General features: G+C 32.1%; 4 protein-coding genes across 6 annotated transcripts; 3 read left to right on the top strand and 1 right to left on the bottom strand.

Moving 5' to 3' along the window:
* Window positions 1-575: 575 nt before the first annotated feature.
* Window positions 576-2,204, top strand: LOC146912375 (uncharacterized). The gene is made up of 2 exons (XM_085720460.1): window positions 576-856; window positions 1,486-2,204. Exons 1-2 carry the CDS (start codon window positions 633-635, stop codon window positions 2,042-2,044), a joined length of 783 nt encoding a protein of 260 aa, XP_085576586.1. The 5' UTR covers window positions 576-632; the 3' UTR covers window positions 2,045-2,204.
* A 2,371-nt stretch (window positions 2,205-4,575) lies between these two features.
* On the top strand, window positions 4,576-7,519 carry LOC146912374 (auxin efflux carrier component 8-like). Of its 2 annotated transcripts, none has more exons than XM_085720458.1 (6): window positions 4,576-5,314; window positions 5,828-6,005; window positions 6,149-6,234; window positions 6,410-6,567; window positions 6,748-6,824; window positions 7,145-7,519. In XM_085720458.1, exons 1-6 carry the CDS (start codon window positions 4,792-4,794, stop codon window positions 7,209-7,211), a joined length of 1,089 nt encoding a protein of 362 aa, XP_085576584.1. In that variant the 5' UTR covers window positions 4,576-4,791; the 3' UTR covers window positions 7,212-7,519. The 2 variants fall into 2 exon arrangements, with proteins under 2 accessions (XP_085576584.1, XP_085576585.1); XM_085720459.1 differs by having other exon boundaries at window positions 4,587-5,314; window positions 6,752-6,824.
* Window positions 7,520-11,384: 3,865 nt separating this feature from the next.
* LOC146912373 (outer plastidial membrane protein porin-like) lies at window positions 11,385-15,751 on the top strand. The gene is made up of 6 exons (XM_085720457.1): window positions 11,385-11,506; window positions 11,612-11,679; window positions 12,788-12,898; window positions 13,734-13,826; window positions 13,921-14,129; window positions 15,230-15,751. Exons 1-6 carry the CDS (start codon window positions 11,458-11,460, stop codon window positions 15,534-15,536), a joined length of 837 nt encoding a protein of 278 aa, XP_085576583.1. The 5' UTR covers window positions 11,385-11,457; the 3' UTR covers window positions 15,537-15,751.
* A 1,609-nt stretch (window positions 15,752-17,360) lies between these two features.
* On the bottom strand, window positions 17,361-21,549 carry LOC146912372 (hypersensitive-induced response protein 1). Of its 2 annotated transcripts, none has more exons than XM_085720456.1 (6): window positions 21,307-21,549; window positions 20,067-20,264; window positions 19,359-19,479; window positions 19,021-19,112; window positions 18,836-18,932; window positions 17,361-17,963 (listed from the first exon to the last, which is right to left on the bottom strand). In XM_085720456.1, exons 2-6 carry the CDS (start codon window positions 20,253-20,255, stop codon window positions 17,602-17,604), a joined length of 861 nt encoding a protein of 286 aa, XP_085576582.1. In that variant the 5' UTR covers window positions 20,256-20,264; window positions 21,307-21,549; the 3' UTR covers window positions 17,361-17,601. The 2 variants fall into 2 exon arrangements, with proteins under 2 accessions (XP_085576582.1, XP_085576581.1); XM_085720455.1 differs by having other exon boundaries at window positions 21,467-21,549.
* Between the last annotated feature and the right edge of the window lie 342 nt (window positions 21,550-21,891).

The raw sequence follows: 21,891 nt of genomic DNA, 5'->3' as shown, positions 1-21,891 counted from the left end.
TATCATTATTTGTTTTTAATTTGTGTGAAAAAAAACTTTACACAACACTCGTTTTAAAACAGAGAGAAATAATTAGGCATGTAATTTTTTTTTTGTTGTCAAAATAATTAGGCATGTAATTGTCACTTGCACACAAAAATAAGGCATGAAAATTGCCAATACATTTGGACAACGATGTAGCCAAACAAAAATTAATAATGATTAATGGTAACAATAAGATCTTGTTCAAGTAGAAGGATTAATGATTATGATTAATTTGATTTTTCAAAGTATGATTTCCCTTTAGTTTAGACCTTTCACCTAATAGCCTAAAAAAACACAAAGGTTGACCACCTTTTCCATTGCTAAATTTAGAATCACACCCATCAGACTTTCAAGGATTGCCATTGTTTATTCAACCATTCCCAAATTAGTACTCCATCAAAGAACACAAACCAAGGATTATTCTAAGGTCCAAAATAACTAGGGTTTGATTGGTATAGAGTTGCCAAGGTCTTGCTAATTTTTGAGTGGTAAGGGATTAAAACTAATCTCAAGACCTTGGCATTTATAAGTATATATAAAAGCAAACAAAACAATTAGATAAACACATCCAATAAATATATAAAGGAATCAACACACAAAAGATAGGCATGGGAAAAATAATGGCAGGAAGTTCTACTAAGATTGTATTTATTCTTTTGGTTACTTTCGCCATTACTATTCCATGCCTTGAGGCTGGACTTGTGTTAGATGATTTTCTCAAAGCTCAAGCTGATGCAGCACGCAAACTTGCTCTTTCTGCTTATATTCCAATTCCTCACGCACATCACTATCATGCCCCCGGCCACGACCACGACCACGGCCAAACTAACCTGTATGTACCACTATTCCATTATTATTACATGTTTGATATTAAGGTGAATTGTCAGAATTACTCTAAACCACGGTAATTTTGAAAAATCTACGGAGTGTAATTTTAATAAATTACCGTAGTTCAATGTGATTCTGACAAAGTCACTTTGATATTAAAACATTTGAAGTCTTACTTTGAATGAGCAATTAATTCATATTCATGCTTTAATTCATTGTTATTTGTAGAGTTTGATATTGATATGCATTTTCATGAAACAAGCAAACTGGAAAAGATTTTATTTAAAGTTTTTGATTGATCACAAATCTTAAATGCATGGTGAACTATAGACTTTTGAACTTGTATTGAAACCACTTTTTGTAGAACTTTTGTTTTAGGACACACAAAGTATTATGTTGGGGGAGAATTCATAAGTGTCAAAAGTACTCATTATCACATATACCATTTAAGGCACTTGCTAACTTAATTGATAAGAAACCTAATAATAATAAGGGTCATGCTAACATGTATCCTAAGAGCACAAGTTAGCATTTCCCTAATAATAGCAATCCCCCAGTTCAATGTAAATCCTAAATAGTCAGATCTTGAGTATCATTTGATGTTCTATGACCTTTTTTCTAATGCATTTGTAGTCCCGGGACACCATCAATGCAAACACCATCAATGCAGAAACCATCGGTGCAAACACCATCGGTGCAGACACCATCGGTGCAGCAACCATCAATGCAGACACCATCGGTGCAAAAACCATTGATGCAGCAACCATCGGTGCAAAAACCATCGATGCAAAAACCATCTATGCATAAACCATCAGTGCAAAAACCATTGATGCAGCAACCATCGATGCAAAAACCATCGGTGCAAAAACCATCGATGCAAAAACCATCAGTGCAAAAACCATTGATGCAGAAACCATCGGTGCAAAAACCATTGATGCAGCAACCATCGGTGCAAAAACCATCGGTGCAAAAACCATCGATGCAGAAACCATCAGTGCAAAAACCATCGATGCAGAAACCATCCGTGCAAAAACCATCGATGCAAAAACCATCAGTGCAAAAACCAGTGATGCAAAAACCATCAGTGCAAAAACCATCGATGCAGAAACCATCAGTGCAAAAACCATTGATGCAAAGGAAAGGAAAGATTCCCAGAAAGCTTATTACAAGTGAATTCGCTAAGGGAGCATAAGGACTAGCTTAGTGAATTGAGCCAGAGATTGAAATCCAAGTTACTATGAATTTTTGTAACTAACTGTACCACTAAGTTGGGATTATGCATAGTTAGTTATGATTTTGATTTAAGTACTTGATCCGGATATTTATATATAAATTTGTTTTGTTATATCAAAGTTTATATTAACGTACTTAATACTTTGTACCAAAAAAAAAAAAGTACTTAATACTTTTCCGACATTAAACTCCGAAAGTGATCGATCACTTGTTTTAGAAAGTACTAAACATATAATTTTTATTTAGAAGACATGGAATATATATTTGTAGATTTTAGTTGGGAGACATCAGGCTAGGTTTACAATTACACACCATTATCGAAACGTAATGTTATTTTATCAGTTATAGTTAACTAAGTGAGACATCAAAAGTTAAACGATAAAATAGATTTCTCATTATCCGCCATATATGGGAAGATTTTGAACCAAGGTGGTTGCTCTTCTTTCCCCCCTTACATGCTTTTAATGGCTTGATAACAGTTAGAAGCAATAAAACTTTAATTTTGTTTTTACATTCTGAAAAGCAAATTCCCATGGGACAATTATTCTTAACACTTTTTTTATCAAAACTAGGAAATATTCTTCCTCACGTTGTTCACAACCATGTCCTTCATTACTTCACTCGCAATTTACTTCTTTATTCTTCTTTCTCACCTTTGAAAAGTTTCAAAAAAAAGATATATAAATAAGTAAAATTCAAGAGGAAAGTAAATATTATATCACATTCAACTAATAGAAAATTAATTAAGTTAAAAATTTTGTGTTAACATTAGTGGCCAATGTTAACAAAATATATATGGAAAATAGTATATATATTTTAAAAATCATTTTGAGCTTGACTAAATCGAATTATTCCATTAAAACCTTAACCAAGTTCTTTGCCACTTGCAAAAATAAAAAAATTAAGCTATCATGATTCTCAAATCTACTAGGTTTTATGAACTTAAATGGTGTCAGACAGATAAATTCTCTATGGGGTTCTCCTTTGCTAAAGACATGTCAATATCTAAATCAGAATCTATATATTTTTATACCTCATGTGGAAATAAATGCCCTCCATTTTATTAATTGTTTACTAAATTCCATTTTGATCATATAATTATCAAAATCCTTATATCCCCTAAAATGTAGATTAAGTTAATCACCATACAAGAAAAAAAAAATTATCACATCTTTTTTTCAGTTACCATGACATTGGTATGAAGTTTCCACCGCCGCTTAGCAGTAATTAATCTTCGTCAAGAAACCTATGGGGCACACTGTAACACCCACGACGTGGCTTTCGATATCCCGCCAGTTGGATACGAAAGGTTCCCGCTAGTTAGAACGGGCACTATCCGTAAGGATGACCCCACGTTAATAAGAGGAACCGAATCACATCGAAATGAGAGGGATCCGGAGGCCGTGTAGGTATGGGACTACATGGTTGAAGGAAGGCTTATAAGAATTGTTAGGTACTACCCATATCAACAAGATGCATCTTCTTTTCGGTAGCTCATTCCATAAGAACTCCACAGTTAAGCGTGCTTGACTTGGAGCAACTTGACTTGGAGCAATTTTGGGATGGGTGACCTACCGGGAAGTTTCCCGGTAAGCGTGCGAGTGAGGACAAAACACGCTGAAAAGACTCGTGTTGGTTTGTGGGGTTAGTCGGCAATCCTAAAAGCAGTCTGGGATGTTACACACACAAGATGGGGTCTCCCCTCTGAACTGGATTTTTTCCATACGCATGAGCCATAAATTCACCCTCTATGTGACTAAGTGAGAAATCAGGGGTTCGAATCTCAGCTACTACATATATATATATATATATATATATATATATATATATAATATGACATCTCTACCGACTGAACTATGACCACGGAAACACGTAGTGAGTTTGTTACCGTGCATTGCAAACAACCAAAAAAAAGTAACTGAAAAGTTTCAAATATATAAATAAAACTCACATACAGTAGAAACTCTTTAATTTAATACTCGGTAAATTAATAAACTCTCTAAAATAATAAATTTGTCCGGTCCCGACTTGGGCCTATGTAAAAAATTGAAAAACTCGATAAAATAATAAGATAATAATTTTTCGGGAGATCCCTTTATAATTTTCGGTCCCAAGAAAATCATAAATTAATAATTCATAGAAACTGAAAAAAAAAAATATATTAAGAATACATTGAACACATTTGTTCCTCTTGTTTACATTTACTGTACTTCAAAAGTCATTATTGATTTCCAATGCATATGAACACAGTAGTTACTAATTTACGTTGAGTCCCAAGGTTCGATGCAACGTAATTCTAAGAGGCATAGACTAATTTGCCTTTTTGTTTGATATGTACAGTATAATTACTTAAAAACTCTTTAAATTAATAATTATTAATTTATCGATAAATTAATAACTCTTTAAATTAATAAATTTCTCCGATCCTGACATTATTAATTTATAGAGTTTTAACTGTATATAAAAGTAAAAAAAAATATCAAACCAAGTACCAAAATCAGAAGGACACTAGTATGAGAATAGAAGGAATAGTGAAAAGCCTGATAGGTCACTATGAAGAAGCATCTTCACAAACAAAATTATATTCCATCTTAATAATTATAGTACAATCCAACAAAGTAGCCTAAAAAGCATCATGCAACAAACCTTATCATGTTTTGTAAAATGTCCTAAAACATTATTCAACACTTAAGACATAGCATCATCATGATTTCCTTAATTGATGTCTATCATGTAGTAACAGCCACTGTCCCATTATATGTAACTATGTTACTAGCATACATTTGTGTTAAATGGTGGAAACTCTTCACACCAGATCAATGTGTAGGCATAAACAAATTTGTAGCAAATTTTTCAGTTCCATTGTTATCATTTCAAGTGATATCTTCCAATAACATTTACAAAATGAGTCTTAAACTTATATATGCAGATTGTGTTCAAAAATTTCTTGGATTTTTAGTCTTGATTGTTATTATTAAGATTAGTGATATTAGAGGAGGCGGTTTGAAATGGATTATAACTGGTCTTTCATTATCAACACTTCCTAATACTTTGATCCTTGGAATTCCACTCATGAAGGCTATGTATAAAGATGAATCTGATTTTCTACTACCTCAGATTATTTTCTTGCAAAGTATGATTTGGTATAACTTGCTTTTGTTTCTTCATGAGCTTGATGCTGCAATTCCTGCAAGGACTATGCCTGCTGCACAACCATCACAAGAAACAGGTAAAGATTTAGACCCTGATTTGGTATAAGTGCTTATGTATAAGCTATTTTTGTAAGAGAATATAAAATAAAGTCAAATTGTTTTCATATAAGATGTTAGTTATTTTCATGATGTATCCTGGAAAAACGTATGGAAATAAGCTGAAAACAACTTATCGACAAGAATAATCAAGTTGCTTTCATAAGCTATATTAAAAAACTTATGAAAATAAGTTGAAAACATATTATGAACATGTCAAAAGCTGTTTTCATAATTTTCATAAGCTCTATCAAATAGTTTTGCAAATGTTTATGCAAGTAGATAAGCTCAAATAAGTCAAAAAGATTCTGGTTTATTTAAAATTTGATTTGATGCACCTTTTCTTCATTTTTTTTAAAAAATTTTGTAAACATATTTAACTTCTATAAATTATTCTTGTTCAGTCAACTGAAATAATCTGTGACAATGAAAGTGGGACCAGAACATTTTTTTTTAATTTTATGTCATTTGTATTTTCTTGTTGATGATTAAAGGAGATAGTGAGAGTTCTGTGGAAGTACAATCAAAAGAAGAAGAGGAAGGAAGAGAAACAAGACCAGAAAGGAAAACTAGGATCTTGATTATTCTTATGAAAGTTGGGAAGAAATTGATCATGAATCCTAATACTTATGCAACTTTCATAGGCCTTATTTGGGCAAGCATACACTTCAGGTAAGAACAATGTCACATTTGCTTAACTCACTAGGGTTTTAAATAAAGGTCCGCGACCACAATTTGCACCGCAACATAATATTGATATTGTCAAAACTGCAATGTGACCGCGATTACAACCACATTTGACTATGATTTTTCAGGTGGGGAGTAGATATGCCAGAAGTTGTTAATCAATCAATAACAATATTGTCTAGTGGAGGCCTAGGTATGGCCACATTCAGCTTAGGTAAGAGAATCAATTAATCAGTCAATTTAATTAGTATACACTGTCACCATAGATAGTTTGTACTATCATTCAATTATAATCGACAAATCATTTTAACATATATGACTTTAATTATAACTATTTTAAAGCGCTACGATAAAAGTGTCTTTTTATATCTTGAATGAAATTTTAACAGGTTTATTTATGGCATCAAACTCAAGCATCATAGCATGTGGACCAAAGATGACAATGGTAGCAATGGGACTTAAATTTCTTCTTGGACCAACCCTAATGGCTGTTGCCTCCATTGTGATTGGATTAAGAGACACAATGCTTAAAGTGGCAATTGTTCAGGTACTCTTTTCTTTATTTTTTTTATTATTACTTTTTAGATAATGGAATTAGAATGTTATACTACACATGATATTTATATCACTTTATATATGATATGATTTTTAGATAATGGAATTAGAATGTTATACTACACATGCTATTTATATCTCTTTATATATGATATGATTTTTATATGCATAGGCAGCTCTACCCCAAGGAATTGTTCCTTTTGTTTTTGCAAGAGAGTATAATGTCCATCCAGCAGTTTTAAGCACAGGGTAAGTAATGTTTTAAAGCATTTTTTCATAATCTTTTCTTAGAGCCTAAGATTATTTGTATTATTGTTGAATATGATTCATATTCACTGATAACTGGGTAGTCGTTCGAGTGCGAAATGAAGCCATTGAAATAATTTGTAACTTTAATAAGATTTCTACAAATGAAAAACCACATAAGTAACTTTATTCTCGTTTCAGAGATGTAGACATAATTGACTGAATTCTGTGATCAGCTGTTTTTGTTTTTGTGTGCGATTATTTATCTTATTTCTTTAGAACTGAATTGGTTGTTCTAACAATTGTTCTTGTTTTGGTCACAGGGTCTTACTAGGAATGCTAATTGCTTTGCCAGTGGCATTGATTTACTACCTCCTCTTATCAATTTGACACACTATGTTGAATACTACATACAAGGAACAATTTTGATTCCTAGTTTGAAAATCTATAACAAATTTTACAAGTAGATTACACTGATTTTGTAACTGTTGATTCAACAGAAATAATAACACTCGTGAGTACATCAATATATACAAAGTTACAAACTAATCACTTAGAAAAAAAACACGATATAGTTTGAGTCATTGAGAATGAGAAACCTAAAACAATTACAAGGTAGTTTCTTGTATTTGCAACCTTAGATTCAAACATCATTTGTGATGCAAATTATTACAGAATATTCATCTATTTTTATTTAATTTATTTTTATAAGTCTTGTTTTACTTTTTTATTTTAAAATATCTAATTATAGAATTTGAGCATACAAAGAGCGGATTGAGAAATTGCCTTATAAAATTTGTTTTAAGTCTCTAAACATATCGAACCGACTCTATTAAGTGCCAGATTTTTTGGCGGTACACATTTTTCACACTCTTAAACACATTTTATTTGTAAAAAACACATTTTAAACTATTCATTTCCTAATAAGTTATTTTAGCTATCTAGTACGGCGTCCTCGTGAGCTTAACTCGGTTGGTAGGGACAATGTATAATATATACAAGGTCCAGGGTTCAAACTCCAGCCACCCAAAAAAAAAAGTTATCTAGTATGGCATTTAGGCACTATTTTGTACCCAAAAAAAAAAAATACTTATCAAGTGAATTGTTTACTTTTCAAAAATCGTAGTGATTATTTTAAAAATAAACCAAATTTAGAAAGTGTGTTGGAGAAGATGTCAAAAATATTATGTTCCATTGTATATGGGAATCGCATCTCATAAACCATTTTCATGTTCTGCCTTTATACTTGTTTCCTTGAAAGTGTTAGTGGCTCTTATCTTTGTTTGTTTGTCCTACTAAACATATTAATAATTATTCTTTGTTTGCCATTTCAAGTTAATAGGAATGGGAATGTGAATGGAACTATAAAATCGATTGTCATTGAATAGTTTTATAGTATACTCATTTTCAATTGAAATGACGACAATGATTTATAATATATGATTTAAGGTGTAGTGTCATAGTTCAAGGTAGATAAGATTTTAGGATTTAAATAACACTTTTAAAAATATTTACATTTATCGACTTTCACGAGTTTAAAATTGGTCAATCACGTAACCTCCAAGTTTGAAACATGTGTTTTTTACGACTATACCAAATCATTCTAGTTTCTATAAACATTTAGTGCATCACATTCCTAATTTCCTATACAATTTTTTATCGTCGAATCATATCAAGACTAATCTTATATATTGTACACATTCATTTTGAAGATTTTTGGATATAAAACTTAATTAATAAAGGTAAATTGTATAAGTTAGGAATGACTTTCCACCATGCAACCTTGTGCAAAGCTCATCATGCAATGATTGTTAGAGTTGGCTTTTGGGGTGGAGATGCAATGGAACACAACATTCTTTATACTCACATTTTATTTTGGAAGTTAACCAAACAAGTTGTCATCTTTTAAATATAAGAACCTAAAACTTGTGTATTATAATATTCAGTTAGTTATGTAATTGGAAACACACCACACCACACATGACCTATAACATTTTCGTCAAAAGAAATATGTCTTAATTGTACATTTTTTTTCTACAACATGAGCAAAACTACATTTTATATTATATATGTCAAATAAAGAAAAGTTATTTCTAACATATTTTATCGTGTTAAACCATATCTATTTTAAAGTATATTTGTTTAAGTCTATCAATATAAAATTGTTTAAATTATCTCTATTTTTTAAAGTTGTTTATTTACTAAACTCACACACTCATCTTTGGAGAAATGCACCTCGTGTCGTAGCTAATCAAGTAGCTCTAGAAGCATGTGTATAAGTTCGTAATGATGGACGTGATCTTGCTCGTGAGGGTAATGAAATTATCCGTGAAACTACCAAAAAGAGTCTTGAATTAGGTGTTGCTTGGGAAGTCTTGAAGGAGATCAAATTTGAATTCTCAGAGATGGATACTTTGTAATCTAATGATTATAATTTGTTCTACTATTTAAGAATCTCATATTGAAACTCAAGTTTCAACATATCAACGTCTCAACAATTACAGGAATGATACTCACAAGAGATTTCTAACCCCTTTTATTTACTCTTGAATCCATCAAATTATTATTTTTATTTCATTCATTTTGTTCACTCAAATAATATATACTTGATTTCAACTATATTTGTTGTCGGTGTAAATATTTTTACACATACATTTAATGTCTTGGTGCTACATTATATAATGAGTTAAAAACATAAAATCTGTCATACCTCGATAATTGATATCGCAACACAATATTAAACACTTACATAAAACTTTTTTATATTGATCATGTATATAAATTAAACTTATATTAAATAAATCATGTATGTAAACTATATTATAAATCAAATATATTAATTATTCAATAATTATGAATATTTTTTTACAATAGTGATAAGAGGAAGTATATATACCGTCTTTCTTTTTTTGACGCAAAAAAAGGAGAATGTATTTTAACTCAATACACATATTAATTTTGAATTCATTTCTCTTTTCTATTTTAATAAATGAAATGACAAATAAACTTTCAAACACACAAACGCAAAATAGGGTTGGCCCAAGCTTAAAAGAATTTTATTATGAGATATTTTACAATAAAAAAATTACATTAGTTTTATGAGAAATAAAAAAAATGTTACAGCCAGGAGTGGGGACGGGTTTTATCATCCCTACTTCCATATACTTACCCATTACCCTATCCATATCCAGTGGAGATAAGAAATCGAAACTCACCCCTGTCCCTGACGGGTTCGGGTATCCCCGCCCCATCCGCATCCCTGCAGTCGAACATTTTTGTAAATAAAAAAAAATGTATTTTTCAGCCCCAGGCGCAATGTTGTAATGCATTATCCAGCAAAGAGATGACGACGATCGATGGCTATGGTGATAGAGAAGAGAGAGGCCGAGAGTGTAAGATATGAAAGGAGAAAAGAGAGAACTATAATAAGTGAGTGTCATATGAGAGAATGAGACTCTGACAGTGTGAATGAAATAATTTAGAGTTTTGGTTTCTATTTATATATAAGGGATAATAAATTGATTTTCTACATTCGGTACGAGTTTGGGTATGAGTTCAGGGTGGATACCTATATTCCCGTTGCCCGTTGTATTTCGTATTTTGAAATCGGGGAAAACTCAAACTCATATCCAAACTCAGTCAAAGCGGGTAAAACCCGTCAAATTGGATTTGGTTCGGGCAGGTATCAATGTGTTTGGACATAGTGAATATGAGGCCTCACTTTTACCAACTCAAATTGAAACACTCATTCATAAATTTTCATAATATTTCTTTAAAAAAAATGGTTATATTTATAAGTAAATTAAAAATTTTTAAGGTATTTTTCCAACTCAAAATTTTGAGGTCTAAAATCTTTGCTTGAGTCACAGTGCCCTTGAACCGGCCTGACACAAATGGGAAGATTGGAGTTCAAACTTCGGTCACAACGTTAAAGTCTAAAGTCTTTGCTTGAGTCACATTGCCCTTGGACCGGCCTGACACAAATGGGAGGATCGGAGTTCAAACTCCGGTCACAACGTTAAACCTAACTAAATTTCGACATTTTTTTACTAGTTGAATTAGTTGAATTTAAGAATTATGGACAATTTCGCTTATGTTTATTTTTTGGTGGTGGCTGGGGTTCGAACCCTAGACTTTACCTATATCATGCATTGTCCCTACCAACTGAGCTAAATTCACGAAACTCTGTTTATTTTTATTTTTGTGGTGGACATGATTCGAACCTCAGACCTTGCATATCAACTGAGCTAAGCTCAGGAGACTCTGTTTATTTGATAAACCAAACAACTCGTTATAGTATGCATTGTTCACACCAACTGAGCTAAACTCGGTAGACTGTGTTTATTTGATAAACCAAACAACTCGTTTCCCATGCGTGCAATTTAACGACAAATCCAAAATACAATCGTAGAGAAAAATATCAATCAAACGGTCACAACTCTTCCAACTTTCCAATCAAACGGTCCACATCCACCTCCACTTAAAAAAAACAAAATAATAATTTTTCCAAAAAAGGGTGCTGAAATTAGGATTATTTATACCCTTTTTCTCCAAACACCGTTCATTCACCGTTCACTTCAAAACCCTAATTCTTCTTCTTCTTCTTCATCTTCCAATTTTCTCTCAACAACCAACAATGTCAAAGGGTCCAGGTCTTTACTCTGACATCGGCAAAAAAGCCAGAGGTACCCTCTTTCTCACTCTCTCTGCGAATCCAATTTTTTTTTTTTTTGATATATTTTTGAAGAAATTTTGACTAATATTGTGGTTTTTTTTTGTTATTATTGCAGATCTTCTTTACAAGGATTACAACACTGACCAGAAGTTCACTCTCACTACTTATTCACCTACTGGAATTGTGAGTTTTTTTATTTTTGATTTGTATTTTTGTTTCTGTTGTGAAAAATCTTTTTTTTTTGTTTTGATTTGTTGTTTTTGTTTGTTTATTTGTTATTTGAGTAATTGGGTTTTTAGGATGATTGTTTTATTGGAAAAATAAAAGATTTTTTTGGGTGGTGTTAATGTATTATTGATTATTATTGTGGTAGCAATGTCGGTTGTGGTGTAAGTGAGATTATAGGTCTGTTTGGATCGGCTTATTTTTGAGCTTATGCAAAGCAGCTTATGCAAATAAATAAGCTTTTATGTTCATAAGCTTGTCAAGGTAGTTTGTGAAAGAAACAGCTTATGAAGATACAATTTTCATCAATGAGAGTTGAGAACTTATGAATTAACATAGAAGCTTATTTATGTGCATAAGCTATTTTTTAAGCTAAAAAATAAGTCAATCCAAACATGCCCAGCATTCAATTTTGGTGTGAGTAATTAATCTTTTTTTTTTTCCTTTCCAATTGTTGGATTTTTTTTATCTGAGTTGGGATGATTTTTGTATTGGAAGATTTGTAGATGCATGAAAGGTTGCTTGTGTTGTGATTTTTTGTGAAGTGGTATTGATTAATCGATTTTTTTCTTTTAATTTGTTGTTGGGGTTTGTTTATTGTTATTTGAGTTATTGGGTGGTTGGGATGATTGGTGTATTGGAAGATTTGTTATTGGGTATTTTTTATTTTTGTGATAGAAATGTAGAGATTAATGATTTGGATTGCAATATGGGTTATGATAGAACATTATGGCATAATTTGATCCATGTAGCTGACCCCTAAGTGATAGCAATGTTGTACTGTGGTGTGCGTGATTGTATTCAATTTGTGGGGTGTTTATGGATTGACCAGTTGGTTTTGTGATGAACTGATGATGCTTGATTGATAGCAATGCGGTGTTGTTGTATGAGTATTGAGATACGACATGATACTTTAGATTGAAGGTGTGTCTGGTGGTGTTTGACACATGTTAGTGTCTGATGCTGAGACGACATTGACATATCAATGCATTCAATTACTTCCATTTTCTCAAATTAATACAGGCTTTGACTCCTTTGGACCCTCTTTTTGTGGCTGTTTATGCAGGCTTTGACTGCCTCAAGTACCAAGAAAGGTGAGCTTTTTTTGGCTGATATCAACACACAGTTGAAGCACAAGAATGTCACTACTGATATCAAGGTGGACACAGATTCTAATGTAAGTTCATGATTCTTTCTCGTCTGGGAATTATTTTTATTTTTTATTTACTGTTCTGTTGGTTTTCTGTTTAACTTGTCATGCAAAAGAGTGTAAAACCACAGTTTTTATTGTTTTATAAGTGTGCTTTACTACCGTTGCAAAGCGGCTTTTCGGTAGTTTTATGTTCTCGTGCGTATTTGTTATACAGTTGGGTCCACTCCCTCAATTTTTTATTAGGTTACCCGTGCTAGTTTAACTACTTAATTTGAAATTTAAGCTAGAAGGTCCATATGGCAGATGTAAAATAGAATTGCTATCAATTTTCCAACATCATTTACTAATTGATGATTCAAATTTTATCTATTTCAAAATGAATTTGAAAGTATGTCACTGCAAAATTGGAATCGAAAGGCGTTGGTTACATGCAAACTGAAATAGAAGTGTGTTTCTACACGTTCCCTACTTTATAGTATGTCTCTCTGTGTGCGACTTTAATATTCATTGAATAAGTAAGAGTTGTTTTTGATTGTGATATGAGTTGAAATGAAATAAATGTGATTATAACTTAATACCAATAATTATTGCACTATAACTATTTTTAGGCTTGATTTAGATGCAAACAGTCGGGATAAGGGGCAACTTTAGGAATTTATTTCCATGTTGTGTGCTACCTTGTGTATTATTTTTTATTTGTAGCCAGTTAATAATTGGCAATGTAAAGCACGGTCATATGATCTTTGCCACACATCAATATCTGTCGATCCATATAATGATTAATAATTGGCAAATTACCCATTCTATTTGTATCTTTATTTACTATACTTAATTGTTTAATTGTGCATATAAATCGCAGCTCTTCACAACGATCACTGTTAATGAGCCAGCTCCTGGCCTCAAGACTATTCTTAGCTTCAGGATTCCTGAACCTGAACTAAAGTCTGGAAAGGTGATATAAGTCATTCATTTTTTATTAGATTCTTTCAGTCTCCAATGTAAAGCACCATTCACTAATTTGATAAACAAATTACCTTATGAAACAGGCTGAAGTTCAGTACTTGCATGACTATGCTGGGATTTCCGCCAGCATTGGGTTGACAGCAAACCCAATTGCCAACTTTTCTGGTGTTATTGGAAATAATGTAGTTGCTCTCGGTGGTGATCTTTCTTATGACACCAAAACTGGCGTGTTCACAAGACTTAATGCTGGTCTGAACTTCACCAAAGACGATTTGATTGCTTCGTTGACTCTGTAAGTAACACTCGTCTCTTTCTAACAGAACGTTGCTAATTGAAGTGTCATTTATTTCTATCTAATTTTTGTAGACATGCTGACACATGCATGTACCCTGACACTGATCACGACACTAACATTGACATCTTGACGTCAATACTATTTATGAAAATAGAAGTGATTGAATATAAATACATGAGTCAATGTTGTGTCGGTGTCGGACAACAACACATGTTGGACACTAGATGATGTACCATGACACTGACCACGACACTAGCATTTACATGTCAACGCCAATGCTATTTAAGTAAGTAGAAGTGATTGAATATAAATACACGAGTCAATGTTGTGTCGGTGTTGAACAACAACACATGTTGGATACTAGATGTGCGTTTAATCTGAAATGTTGGTGCGTTGTGGCAGCTTTGGAATTTTAAAATTAGTCTTTAGCTGATTTTTCGTACAATTACAAATGAATTGGAGATTATTGTATTTTCTAATGCTTCAAAGCTGATTAGCATTTTGTGAACTTGAGAGGCAACAATGCAACATTCATTATATAGTTTTCTGTTTCCTATTTTCTGAGTTGTCTGTTTATCTTTAGTCAACCTTACCTAGTTAGATGAGGCATTACAGTTTTGTTGCAGTAGCTGTGTCTTTAGATATAGGGCCTGTTTATCAGTGTTTTTTTTTTCCTTCAATAAAACTTCACTTTTAGAAATTATTCATCATTTTTTACCTTGAAGGACGGATTCTGACAAGTACACTTGACACTGCATAGATAAGTTGATACTTCTAATGTCAAAAACATAAACACACCTAATCCCATAGGTGTCCAAAGCTGCTTAAAATATGAAGTTGTTTTGAGTAGCTTCTCTTAAAATTATTTTCGACAGATGATTTTTTTTCCTTCAAAAGTGAATTTCATTTTGAAATACAAACTTGAAATAACTTTTTTTCCCCTGTAGAATATCTAAAATTTAATCTCTTAGAACCTGTTTGTTACCGATTAGAATAAAGTGATTTTGTTGTATTAGTTGCATCAATAAAATTCTCTTGCTTAGGTCTGTGTTTGAAACTGATTAAAATTTGTATGGGGATATGGTAAATGCATGCAGGAATGAAAAAGCTAATGCCCTGAATGCTTCGTACTACCATGTAGTCAATCCCATTACTAAAACAGCTGTTGGAGCTGAGGTATCACATCGATTCTCGACCAAAGAAAACACACTCACACTTGGCACTCAGCATGCAATAGACTCATTGACAACAGCGAAGCTTCGATTCAACAACTTCGGACTGGCAAGCGGTCTCATCCAGCACGAGTGGCGTCCAAAATCATTCTTCACCATTTCTGGTGAGGTGGACACCAAGGCCATTGAGAAGAGTGCAAGAATTGGAATAGCTTTGGCTCTCAAACCTTGAGAGGAATTTTGAGTAAATTTGTTGAGGTAGTCATTAGCAAAAGCACAATTTTCTATCAAGACTGAATTTGGTGTTTTTTGAGGTTGGTTCTATTATTGGTGGACACAAGTGTTCATGATGTTTTGATGATTGCATTTTAAGCAATTCAACGTTGTATAAATAAGTAACAAATTCTTTCTATAAACTAAATGTTACTTGTTTGATTGCTTTTTTTATATTCTTTTCATACGCGCTGCATTTTATTGTTTTGTTAATGTTGTGTTACCTGGTTGTGCCCCATCAAAAGATGTAGCACCAGTTTGGGGTCATTATTCAATAATTTAGGACATCGTTTTATTCTATTAAAAGTTCTCATCATAGGTAAATTAATATGGTCATCCAGTGTCATGCAATGGGGGCTATGTCAAATGCTAGTCCTCCTCGTCTAACGTAGGGCTATTTTGACGCCCTAAGTTCACCAACCGAGCTACCTACTATGTCGCACCATTGTAGTGTTTATCATGAGACAAAACTACTTTAAAAACTTGATTGTTTTCATAGTTTGTTTCATTCAAAATATAGTAATTTGTTTTATATGACGATTATCTTAACAAGTTTATAGTACAACTTTGAAATTAGTATTTTTATACTTTGGACTGGTTTTTTCCTCATTGGTGGCAACAAAAGATTCGAGTCACTTTGTATTTGCAACTCAGAATAAATTGTTAATGCCAACTATGATGTTGTTCACATTCAAATTGATACAATCGAAAACTATAAAAACCAATTTAAGAATTGATAATGAACAACTAATTTATATTGGACTTTGTATTTCTTTAGCATTGCCACATATGGTGATGTAATTTAGCTTATGTATTATGAAACGTAATATAAATGCATAATTATGTGTTGATGAAATCATATTTTTTTGGTTTTGAAGACTCAGTTGTGAAACTATAACACACTAAATGTTGAATAGTGGATAGTTGCACATTCGACCCTACGTCTCAGCATACAAAAACAAATGTCCATGTAGCTACCACCTTAGTTGTACTTATGAAATGAAATCATTTTTTTAATCTTTAGAACGAATAACTTATGAATTTAATTCATATGCATTGACAGTGTAGAGATATTTTACGCTGCCAGTTAATTACAACCATCAGCTCAATAGAAACATTTGACTTTTATCTTAATCACTTTCTTAAGTCTCACAAATAATTGATTGTGATGTGCTAATAGTGTAAACTTTTTAACATTGACAGGTGCATAGAAATTAAATACATAACTTATTGCCTCATAATCTATTCAGACCAATCCACAAATATCACAATCACAAGTACTTTCCACGACATGAGCAGCTAAATCTCTCAACTAAGCAAAGCCATTCAATTGCAAAGGAGAATACAAACATTAGGAAACTACTCAGAAAAAATAACGAAGATGTGTGAAGTTTTCCATGTAGTTTTATTGAGATCACCAAGAATATCTTACACTATGATTAAAAAATCGTTGACCAATTTAAGCAAAAAATATATCATTTCTTGGTTTAATGTGATGACATTTTATTTTTCTTCCAAGAATAGATTCTATATTTTTCTCTCTCCATTGTTTTAAAATTTATCCTTACACTTTTTCTCTCATTTTTCATATTAAAAATCAAGTTTAATCAATAAACTTTGTCGGTGTATAATTATTTTACACATGCATCGATGAATGTGTTGGAACATCAATTAATGAATATGACAACTTCTGTTTCTTATTCATTAATTTACGTGGCAACACGTGTCAGATCAAACTTCAAATTAGTGTGCAGTAATTAACAAATATCAAGTAATAGACAAATTAAGAATTTACACTTTCTTTTATAAAATAGGACCGATAGCAAATATTCTTGAAAAGTAATAGTAATCCTCTAATAGTAGTGTATTAACAAACAAAAACTGAAAAATTGCAAATTACCACTCAGAATTTTAAACTAGAGTATTATATTCATCTCTAAAATATAAGTATAAAAATGCACAGCATTCAAACATAAGAAGCATTACTATATAATATATGCTGTTCATAATCACTCCAAAAGCACTTATAAGTTTGCAGCATTTCCTTGAAGAAGACCATCTCTAATCTGCACAGCAATGTCTCTGACAGCACCAGGACCATGTGGAATGAACACAGATGAAGATTTTGAGGATGCACCAATTTCCTTCATGGTGTCGAAGTATTGAGTCACCAACACCATGTCCATGACATCCTTAGCTGTTGTTCCGGGAACATTCTCTGAGAATGCGAGAACGCTGTCTCTCAGTCCGTCCACGATGGCCTGACGTTGGCGAGCTATACCAAGTCCGGACAGATATTTGGACTCGGCTTCTCCTTCAGCTTTCTTGATCTGCAATATCTTTTCTGCTTCAGCCTTCTCGTTCGCAGCCAACCTCATTCTTGCAGCTATTGATAAAACCATTGTAAAAAAATGATCAGAATACAACCCCAATTACTATGGTCAATCAAAATTTTCACACAAAAAATGACTAAAAAGGAGTTCAGTTTGACTATAGTCATGTTTCGATAAACAACTTAATCAAGTGCTTATGGTACAAGTGTATATAATATCATATAAGTGCTTATGTATGAACTATTTCTATAATAAAAGATAAAGTCGAACTGTTTTCATATAAGCTATAAGTTGTTTTCATAAGCTTCTGGAGAGCTTATGGAAATAAGCTGAAAATAGCAAATGGGCATGCCATAAGTTGTTTTTATAAACTCGCCAAAACAGTCTCACAAGTGTTTATACCACTAGTAGATAAGATCAAATAAGCAAATCAGAACAGATCCTAGAAGTGATAAGAACAGATCCTAGAGTATTTATGTTATGTTGAAAAATTACATCAAACATGCTTTTTAGAGTTATAACATCTAAACACATGTAGGACCAGAATACAGACTGTACCATGACAGAAATTGAAAAACTAAATCCTAAATTTTGTTTTTTTGCCTGAAAACTGAAATACATGCTTACAGAAGTACTCATCACAGTATTGTACAAACATGTTTGTAGACACAATCATCTATTCCATTCAAGACCAACATAAAAACAAAGTGTTGTCAATTGCGGATTGGGAAAATAGTGTTGTTAGGATTCCACTACGCTATAGTGCCACAAAAGCCGCTATTTGACAACACTTTGTACTACATAGTGTATCACGGAACAACAACAATTTGTTCAAATTCTATGCTACATTATTAGCGCCACTATAGCTGCTATTTGACCACACTAAGCAAAATGTTTTATTTGTTGAGCAACTAGAATATGTTACCTGCATTGATCTCGTTCATTGCTCTCTTGACATTAACATCAGGCTCAATATCAACAATGAGAGTCTGGACTATCTGATATCCGTACATTGACATCGCCTAAAACATTAAGGTTGAATTAACGAGTTAATGAGGACGATTATAAACATTTTATATAAAGATGAAAACAGAGAAAAAGAATAAACACCTTCTCAAGCTCCTCTTCAACAGCCTTTGCAATATCATTCTTCTGCTCAAAGACAGCATCCAGTTCCAACTTTGGCACACTCGCCCTTATAACTGAAAATAAATGCAAAATATCATAAGGTTTTAAAGAAGCAAGCAACTAAATTATCAATCATGGTATAACACAACACTTGTTAGTGTAAAGATGTTCACACGGGCACCTAATAATGAGTGTAACTTGTCATAATAACGATGTAACACATCATCGGATGCATGTTTAAAACAATTTTACCCTGACATTTTCTATAATTTCATTTCAAAACTAAGTAATAGAATGAAGCGGAAAATCACTGTGCATACCATCAAAAACATATGATTGGATCTGTTCCCTTGTGTTGGTGAGCCTATAAAAGGCATCAGATGCTTTGTCAGCCACAGCGCGGTATTGTACAGATGCAACCACATTCACAAAGACATTATCCTAATAAACAAGTTCACAACAGTCAGATTCCAACAACAGGTCATAATCAAATGCATAGGAAATATCCAACCCCATTAAGTAAGCACAGGTATAACAATATGTTTTCTTAATCTTCAAGTAAAAACGTTTAACAGTATATTTTCTTAATCTTGAAGTAAAAACGGTTTGTTAGAAGTGAAAAAGGAAATTTCCTGAAGCATAAATCCAAAGAATAAAAGTAATCATATTGTGTCGGTGTAGGGGGAAAAAAAAAAAAAAGTATCCAAAATTCAACCTCAAATTACGTAGAACTTAAACTATTTCAATGATCAAGAATAGCTGGTAACAAATATATCATCAAAAGAATTCTTTCTGTAAGTTATAAAAATATGACAAATTAGAGACACATTGATAATCCTTGTTGGAAAACTGTTACTTTTGAAATCATTGTTGAAAATATTTAGAACAGAATGTTCTCAAGATTTTAAACAAATTTGTTTGAAAGCTTATTAACAAAAGAAACAAAACACTTTCTTATCATACAACACAAAATAAATAATAGCATCATGAAGCAGAATAGGCGGACAAAAAAGGAAGAATGAAAGGACCTTAGTTTTCGTCTCGCATTTAACATCAAGTTGCTGGACACGAAGTGATAATCCACCAGCAATCTGGTAACCGAGACACCAAGGCAGACAATGACATCCAGGTTCCAAAACATCAGCAAATTTTCCAAAGTGCTCTTTGATAGCAACATTGGACTGATCAACTTGAACGCATCCTAGTGCTTGACCCATCTTTCAATCCTGCAATGGAATATCACAACTCATTAATTAGATCATACTTTATGATAATTTACATTTTGCATCCATCAATCTGTTTGAACTTAATAAAGCACTTATTCAGTACATATTCATCACATCAAAGTTTATGTCATAAGCACTTATTCCATAAGTGACAAACTGATTTCCACAAGTTTATCTTAAAAGCTTACTAAAATAAAATTAAAAGTTATATGACATGCAGGTCACAATTCACAAGCTAAAAAGTTTATAAAGTACAAAAGTCTTGTATAGACTATAAGCTCAAATTGTTTCCATATAAACTATAAGCTGTTTTCATAAGCTATCTTAAATAACATATGGGAATAAGCTGAAAACAGCTTATGGACATGTAATAAGCTGTTTCTGTAAGTTCTCACAAACAATCATAAGTTTTACGCCCGTAAATAAACTCTAAATAACCAATACAAACAAGCCCTGAATTAAAATTTTAATTTTCCAATGTATCCAAACTATTAGTTTCTCCTCCAAGTAAAGGGAAACAAATCAAAAAGTATATTTAACATTAAAATCACTCATCAAACAACATCAAAACAAAATTCAACTACCAACACCTAAAAAAATCAGTTTCAATAAACGCAAACATTAAAATTTCACATATCTATGTAACCCTAACACTTCGTGTGTCCGGTGTTAAAAACCGACGTAAGTGGTTACCTTCAAATACTTGTATTTTCTCAAATTATTACCAGTGTGTCAGTGTCGTGTTAGTGTCAAGTTCCGTGTTTTGTGTATGTATCAGTTTACAAACCTAACACAAACTTTTTACTTTTATAATGAACTCTTAATCTATTTTCATAACAAAAACATCATAAACCAAGAAACAGAAAAACAAGAATTACCAATCAAACATTCATAACCACAAAGAAAACAACATAAAAAACCGAAAAAACAACCTTAAACCATGAAACAGAAAAATATGAATAACAAATCAAACCTTCATAGCCACAAAACCACAAACAAAAAAACATAAAAAAAAAACCCAAATTTTAGTTACAAAACTCACCAGAAAAACAAAAAGAAACAATTTTGAGTTGATCCCAGAAACCAAACACAAAAACAAAACAACCCCTTTTAATATAAAAACACTGAATTCAAGAAAAACAGTTGCTTCAATTTCTTAACAGCCAAACAAAATAAAATAAAAAATAGAGAGAAAATTTCACCTTTCAGTTGTAGCTAGAGAGAGAGAGAGATATAAAGATTGAGACTTTCGATTGAAATTGAAATTTTAATTAATTCACAAGTTGGTGGAAGCGATTAAGTGATCCCTATATATACACGAAAGAAGTAAGTCTTGGAAACCCTTTCTACAAGCATTTGATATATGAATCTATTTTTACGTGAATATCCAATTTCGTCCTTCACAATTTAGTCGATGAATATTTTTATATTAGAGATAAATTAGTTTGTGTCAATGACTAATTTGTCCTTTGTATAAAACGTCATTCACAATTTAGTCGATGAATATTTTCATATCAGAGATAAATTAGTTCGTTTGTTATAATTAATCAATGATTAATTTGTCCTTTGCATAAACAATGTGTTTTATTTTGTTTAAATTAATTATGAATGATTAAATTTAAGTCTC

Source organism: Medicago sativa, chromosome 6, assembly GCF_051527215.1.
Source record: "Medicago sativa cultivar Bolivia chromosome 6, Bolivia_mono, whole genome shotgun sequence".
Classification (NCBI taxonomy): domain Eukaryota; kingdom Viridiplantae; phylum Streptophyta; class Magnoliopsida; order Fabales; family Fabaceae; genus Medicago; species Medicago sativa.
The sequence above is the reverse complement of the archived record's forward strand: the minus strand, read 5'-3'. Positions and strand labels throughout refer to the sequence as shown.